The sequence below is a fragment of the Morus notabilis genome, unplaced genomic scaffold (assembly GCF_000414095.1).
Source record: "Morus notabilis unplaced genomic scaffold, ASM41409v2 Scaffold3430, whole genome shotgun sequence".
NCBI classification, from domain to species: domain Eukaryota; kingdom Viridiplantae; phylum Streptophyta; class Magnoliopsida; order Rosales; family Moraceae; genus Morus; species Morus notabilis.
Genome location: NW_010364504.1, coordinates 2,044 through 9,830, shown reverse-complemented (window position 1 = coordinate 9,830; position 7,787 = coordinate 2,044). Strand labels below are relative to the sequence as shown.

At 39.7% G+C, this 7,787-nt stretch overlaps 1 protein-coding gene across 1 annotated transcript; it reads right to left on the bottom strand.

Moving 5' to 3' along the window:
* Positions 1–3,422: 3,422 nt before the first annotated feature.
* LOC21385090 lies at positions 3,423–5,376 on the bottom strand. The gene has a single exon (XM_010106746.2). It carries the CDS (start codon positions 5,152–5,154, stop codon positions 3,541–3,543), a length of 1,614 nt encoding a protein of 537 aa, XP_010105048.1. The 5' UTR covers positions 5,155–5,376; the 3' UTR covers positions 3,423–3,540.
* Between the last annotated feature and the right edge of the window lie 2,411 nt (positions 5,377–7,787).

Below are 7,787 nucleotides of genomic sequence, written 5' to 3'. Positions count from 1 at the left end.
GAATTTGGGCACCTCACCGGAGCCCACCACCGTGTAAGCGCCGTCAACTGCTGTCCGCCGAAGTTTTTTTTGAATTTTTCCGGCCAAGCCCGATTTGGCCGAATGCCTAACTACCCAAAAATCGCAAAAAAGGGTCAAAATTCCGACCGTTGGTGTACGACCCGAATTTTGCCCGAATGCCCGATATGCCCGAAAACCCGTGCAACGGCTAGTTTTTTTGCCCGAACCCGACCACCGATTCCTAAAGTAGCCGTTGCACCCCGAATTATTTGAAAAAAAAATCAATTTTTTAACCCAAAAATTTTCCTATAAATACCCATCATCCGCCACACATGTTTCTCACTCAAACTCTCTCAATCCCTCTCAATTTCTCTCAATCTCACTCAATTTCTTTCAATCTCTCTCAATCTCTAAAATCTCCATCACAATTTTTCTAAAAACTATCACATTATCCTAAAGTTCTCTCTCTTAAATCGCTCTTTTTTTTTATAATAGATCCTTTTGGTTATAGTGGTATTCCCGTTGATGCCCAACATACTGTGGAAGAAGGGCAATTTCCCACTAATGAATTTGTTACGCTTGAATCTACTAATCCGAGCCATGTTGGACATACTGGAGGTCGTGGTCGCAATGGTGGTGGGCATGGAGAAGCGGCGACGGCGAGTGTCAGTGCGACTGCGTCTGCAAGTGTTGCGACCTCTAGGAGGAAATGCAAGCGCACCTCGACAGTTTGGGATCACTTCGACATAATTGAGGAGATCGACAATAAAGGTAACACTAAACATATAGCTCAGTGTAAATATTGTTTATCTAAATTACAAGGTGACACTATTCACGGCACCACACACTTGAGAAGATACTCCGAAAAGTGTCTTCAAAAGCTTAGCCAATCCGGCGGATCTGAACTCCGCCAAACACAATTATCTTTTGATCACACAACCGGTGGTTTAACCACTTGAAAATACGATCCGCAAGTAGATCGTATGAAAGTTGCACGAATGATAGCTGCTTTAGATCAACCACTTAATTTTGTAGAGCATCCTAATTGGCAAAGATATATTAAGGTTGTACATAATCCTAATGCACAGTTCACTTCAAAAACTACTCTTAGGAAAGATTTATTAAAATTATTTAAAAAAGAAAAAGAAGCATTAATAAACCTTTTACACTCGACTAGCGGGTGCGTTGCATTAACGGCAAATATTTAGTCTGCCGTTGCCAATAAAGATTATTTAGCTGTAACCGGACATTACTTTAAAGGATTTGATTTAGATAAGAGAATATTAGATTTTAAATGTGTTCTAGGATCACATAGTGCGGATTTAATATATAATACCATTTTAAATGTAATTGATGAATTTAGATTAAGAGATAAAGTAATAGCTATAACATTAGATAATGATATTGCCAATATAAAAGCAATTGAGTTCTTTGAAAATGATTTAAGTTTATTCAGTGACAGTACAATTTTCCACCAACGTTGTGCATGTCACGTAATTAATTTAGTTGTTAAATCTGGTTTAAAAGAAATGGGTAATCACATGAAAAGAATTAGAGATAGTCTTGCATGGATTCAAGGTAGTAACCAAAGACAAGAAGATTGGTTTAGGTTCTTACAAGCATTAAATATACCTCCTAGAGCATTAGCGTTAGATATGCCTATAAGATGGAACTCAACTTACATTATGCTTCAACAATACATCCCCTATAAGGATGCTATAACAAACTATATGTGTGCAAAAGTAGGAGTAAATCATATAGACGCATATGATTGGTAAATTGTTGAAGTTTTGTATCAATTTTTAGGTAGGTTTCATGAAGTGACTCTAAAACTTAGTGGAACATATTATCCAACATCACCTTTAGTTTTAGGAGAACTTTTACGAATTAGTATTTTATTTAGCGAATATAGGGAGGACCCAATCTTAGCAGTTCCTATCCAGTCAATAGAAAAGAAATTTATAAAATATTGGTCTAAGTTGCCTTTAATGTATGGTTTAGGTACTATTTTTTATCATAGATTAAAATTAGAAGGTTTAGAAAGTGGTTTAGATAACTTAGGTGAATTTTTAGGCATCAATTGTTCGGACCAATATCCAATAATAAAGGAAAAAATATTTTTGATCTATAGTAAATATGATATTAGGTTTAGAGTACCTCCTAGAGTATAGGAACTGCAACAACAAGACGAAAACCCGCATTCATTCTTGAATGTTTTCGGGTTGAAAAAGAAGAAGAAGACAACTCAAACAGAAGCTGGGAGTGAATCTTCGTCAATAAGTGGCAGTGGTAGCGGCGGCGACAGCTTCAATGAGCTTATGGTGTACCTCAGTGAAGGCTTAGTAGTCGACGGTATGGCAGAATTGTTTGACTTAGTTCAATGGTGGAGGACACGGGCATTAACTTGGCCAATCCTAACTCGATTGGCAATGGATATATTTCGATCCCAGTCTCCACTATTTCATCCGAACAAGCCTTCAGTACGACAGGAAGAATACTTTAGGAACGCCGGAATGCATTGCAAAGGGATATTGTTGAAGCCTTGGTTTGCATTAAGGATTGAGATCGGGCCGATCAACGTCTACAAGATACAATTTCGCTGGCAAGCCAAGAATGAATCAATGAATTTAATCGATTAACATTTAATTTGAAGACGATCCTTCAGCTTCAAATTAAATTGTAAATTTATAATTTGTAAATATGTATTTACTTTTGACATTGTATTTGTAATTGTATAACTTTGTAAGTTTGTAAAATTTGTAATTCGTCACAAAATGATTGCACTATTTTTTCCTTGCCAAGTTTTTATCCCAATTGGGTTTTTCTTAGTAAGGTTTTTAACGAGGCAATCATGAATTACGAATTTAATATACATCATTAATATACATGATTAATTTATTCAATTGTGTTAATAATGTATGTTGAATGTTGATTTTTATTTTTATATAATTTTAATACAAACTAACTTAATAATTATAAATTTTAAAAATATTAAAAAAATTCGGGCTATTCGGGCGGCCCGGCCGGGTTCGGGCAACCAAATATAAGCCCGCGGCCTGTTTAAGGGCATTTTCGGGCTCGGGCGGGCGGCCTGAATTTTTCAGGCGGGTCTGGCTCAGGTAAAAACTCAGTATTTTTGGGCAGTCACGGGCGGTCTGTCTAAAGTTCCAGCACTAACTATAGCTAGGGCAATTTTGGGCCATGAGAACAACACTACATCTTAACCAATCAAATTATATGCAATCCCATGTCAACTAACTTATAAACGTCTACATTTTAACTTAAAAAAAGTAGTAATAACTCTTATAGTATTTAGCAATATTGTCAATATAATTTTCACTACATTGTCTTATGACTACAAGCCTACGTCAAAACAAAAGGCACAAAAGTAAATATATGTACATATATATAATATTCTTCCTAGTAACATATAGATATACATCCCTAACCATGACACATTCAAACTATTTAGATCATTACACCAATCTAAAAACCATATTGTAGACCGATGCTCAAGACCATAAGCTTTAATTTATTGAATCAAAAGCTCAACAACTTGGGAGGAATGAGAGGCAAATCAACCTCGTCGCACCATTCCACACACCTAGTCTCAAAATACGAACTATTCACTTCGTTTGGCCAGTAACTCACCCAAACTTTCCCTCCAATTCTCCACTTCAACACACTCCCTTCCATTTCCTTACTCAGTCTCCACCCTACTTCCTCTCCATAATCATCCCCGGCCAGCACCAAACCCCCACTCTTCGTAAACACCCTATCGGTCCCGTTGTACCTGTCGCGAAACCCGCCATGATCATCTCCGCCAGTGGACGGCTTCCACGTGGCAACTTCACTGCCCGTGGCGCCGTCGCAGAGCACCGCGTCGAACACCGCCGCGTTGCCCTCGGCGTCCTGGTCCCACCGCCAGCTCCTCTGTCTCGTCCTCCTCAACGTCCTCGATGTGGCCTTTACCTTCGGAGACAACATTTTGGATATTCCGAAACTGCCCTTCACGATGCTATGAGTTTCGACCTCTCTCTCGCCGTGCTTCTCCGAGGACCGGCCCAGGCTCAGCCCGGCGACATAATTCGCCCCGACCTCCGGCCCAACCCAAACCCGGATTCTCGACGGGAAGTGCCTCTCCTCTCCGAGCTCCACGTCATCATCGTCGTTGTCCTTGTTGTACCCGAGTTTCGTCACGTGCAGGCGTAGATTATCAACACGTGCGTTTACCTGAATCAGGCCTTCGTAGAATCCGACCGTGTATTCAAACTGAATAACGGCCTCGAGCTGCTGGTGCGCCAGCACGTATTTCAGCACCGGAAACTGAATATTTCTGGCGGAGCCGCTCGTGAGTTTCATCCCCGCGATCGGCGCGTAGCCCTTGAGAGTCCAAAACCCATGGGCCTCCGTTGCGTAAGAGAATCCCAGATTGTTATTCTTCTCAGACCACGTCGTTAATGGGGTTAACATTTGTAATCCTACGCCCACCTCCTTTAAAATGCACCATTTTGCTAACATGTACCCGACGGTGCGCATGAAACGCAGCTCTGCGTCGACTCCGACTGTGGCGAAAAACGCGCGCAGAGCCCGCGAGTTCTTCGACGACACGACGGTTTCGATGTTTGGAGCCAACAAGGCACGGAAATAGAGAGAGCCGACCTCGGTCGGCGCGTCGCAGGCGCAGAGCCAGAAGAGGCGCGTGAGGAGGACGAGGCTGAAGAAGCTGGAGAAGGACTCGGGGGAGTGAGAGTCCATGATCCATGAAACGACGTCGGGTTTGAGCTTCTGGAGCTGGGAACGAGGGCAGGGGGTGGTGCTATAGTGCGCCGTAGGTGAACGGGAGACGGTCTCTTGGAGAAGCTGAAGAACCAGAGGGAGAAAAGGCTTCTCGGATGAGAGATGACACGTGTCCGACACCCAGAGAATCTTTGGGGAGGCGGTGATCACGTGGTTGAAGCCATGTAAGTATACGGTGAAGTTCACTAACGAATCAATGGTGGAACCGGAGGTTTTCTCGGCCCTGAGTTGAATGGACCGAGTTGAGTTCTCCGTACCGGAGCTCGCGAGTTCGAAGACGGGTGGTGATGACTCTGAGTCGGTCCACAGGTTCGAGTTTGGCAACTCACAAATCCATGACCAAACATCCATCATTTCTTGCAACGTTGTTGTTGTTGGTTTTTTTTTTTTTTTTTTTTTTTTGTAGTGTTTGGGAGCTAGGAAAGTGTGAAGAAGCGGATTTGGAGGGTTGCTGGGATTTTAAAGGGAGAATGAGTGATAGTAGACTTGCCAACTTGGAAGTATCAAGATAAACCACGTATCCTAAGAAGCTGGTGGTTTCTAAAGGATATTGTATCTGGTGTTTCGAATTAGTGGTTTTGCTTGTGTTGATTTGAGCTTTAGATTGGATGCATTTATGAATGTCGATTTTATTTCACTTTCTTTCTTGGATTCTTTCATTTTCTTGCTTGATGAAGAATCTGGTTGAAAATGCATGTGTGCTGCATATCTCGTCAATGGCCCCAAACTGAGGACGTGGAGTTTAGTGTAGTATGGGGTTTGGCGGTTTACACGTGTAGTGTTTTATAGCTACAGACGAATTTACAGGTCTTGAGATTTTAGAATCACCAAAAAAGAATAAAATAAATTATTAAATGAGGAGAAGAATAGATATTCAATTACATCGGTGGCCATGTGAACTTGTTAGAAATATCCAAAAGGAAATCTAATGCAGAAAAGTCTACAGTAATTATTTATTTATTTTCTTCACTCACGTAATTCTCATTTCTAGATTATGTATGCATGTATATACTATTTATTTTACCATCTTTACAAATGACTACGCGCTTAAAATTGATGGCAGCAGTCTATACATAAAACAAAAGAATTGGTAGAAGAAATACAGTTTAGATACAGTTTTATGGTTCTTATTAATGAAACGTATATATCATATTTATAAACCTCGAATAGAAAAGAGATTAGACAGTTTCTTTCCCGAACTGTGAGATATCTTACAATCAATGCAGCTGGTAAGAGAAGTAAAGATCTACAAAACTTTGGGCGACTGCATAAATATGTTGACACCGGGTTGTAAAGGTAAGACATAAATGACTAGGACGTGTATTAATTGGAGCCACAAACAGTTAAATGTGTTTTTTTTTTTTTTTTTTTTTTTTTTTGCCGTCATTTTGCCAAGCCATATAGTTAACTGACCCAAAAGCAAATATATATTAATTATAACACCACTAAAAAATTTACATTAAACGACGGCTATATATAATGACGAATTCTTAAAAAACCTAGTCTAATTATGTGCATCAAAAATATGTCATGGAAACTTTTGTGTCTGAAAAATTCATGCATGCTCATTAGATGATAATTCTACACATTAAATATTTTTGGAACTGTGATAGCCATTCCGCCCATTTCAATTGAGATAGAGTTTAAGACATCGTATTTAGTGAAAAAAAAAAATGGATATTTGTTGTCAATTATCAGACAATATTCACTCCTTCACAAACCTCCTCTGGGTTTCTGAAAATGCATTATATTCACGTAAGTCTAAATGAATTTTTCGGCACTCTGGTATGATCATTACCACATTGAGCTCAACTAGCTAGGCTGGGGCTTCTAGGCATGCAGCTTTAGTTGCCTTTTCGAGTTTAGTCGTCGCAAGAGTGAGATCTTGTTTTAATCATTTTTCCAAACTGTTCGAATGAAATGAATTAGGCACAAATTAAGCAACTAAGTATTGCTGCTAATTTATCGTTACGACCTAGGCCCTGTCCAATGTTTCTCCCTTCGCCGTACGTCACCCACTACAACAAAAAGGGTAATTAGTGACGACATTTATCGTTGCTAAAATTATAGTATTAGCAACGACATGTCGTCGCTTAAAAGAAAATAAAATTTTTGAACGAGTCATCATCGCATTAAGCAATTGCGACGACATGTCGTTGCACAAAATTTCTATATTTACGACGACATGTCGTCGCTAAAATTGAACGGGTTATTAGCGACGACATGTCGTCGCTCATATCCATTGGTGCCATAACCAATCTGGCACCAACAATTTTGCCACCAGTTTGTACATTATTGTCATCGTAAATATTGATGGTTACAGTTGGCGGCGACGTGGCCAAAAAGATGCGGGAAATTTGGCGGTTTCCCGTGAATAGGTTCCAAATATTTCTTAATTTTTTGCGACGACAAGTCGTCGCAAAAAATGGTTCCAAAAAATTCTTTTCAGAATGACTGTTTTGCGACGACGCGTATCGTCAAAAAAAGGGTTCCAGAAAATTCTATCAATGACGACTGTTTTTTGCGATGACCGTTTTATTATTGTCGTCACAAATAACTGGGGATTTAATTTTCCCCAAAAAAAGGTTGGAAACTTTGGCAGTTTCCTCAAAATTATTTGCGACGACATTATTAAATTATCGTCGCAAAAAATGAACTAGGGTATATTCCTCAAGAATATTCTCAGAAATATTAATGAGGTGAAGAAGAACGACGTTGTTTTAACATTAATTGCGACGACGATTTAATCTTTGTTGTGACGACATAATGTCGTCGCAAAAAACCACCTGCATAAACGAAATCGCAGACCTCCTTCCGCCATTTTTCCCGATGAGCTTCTCGCGTTTTCCCTTATTCTCTTTGTCCAAAACCTCCAAAAACCATCCAAAAACACTGAAAATAGCTTAAAAATATCATTCTCTCTTGAAATCTTTCATTTGTGGAGAAAAAAAGTCAAAAAATACGGAGTTTTCATCTCCCCCTCACCG

Coding starts and splice junctions, on each gene's coding strand:
- LOC21385090 (XM_010106746.2), bottom strand. CDS start 5,154: ATGATGGATGTTTGGTCATGGATTTGTGAGTTGCCAAACTCGAACCTG.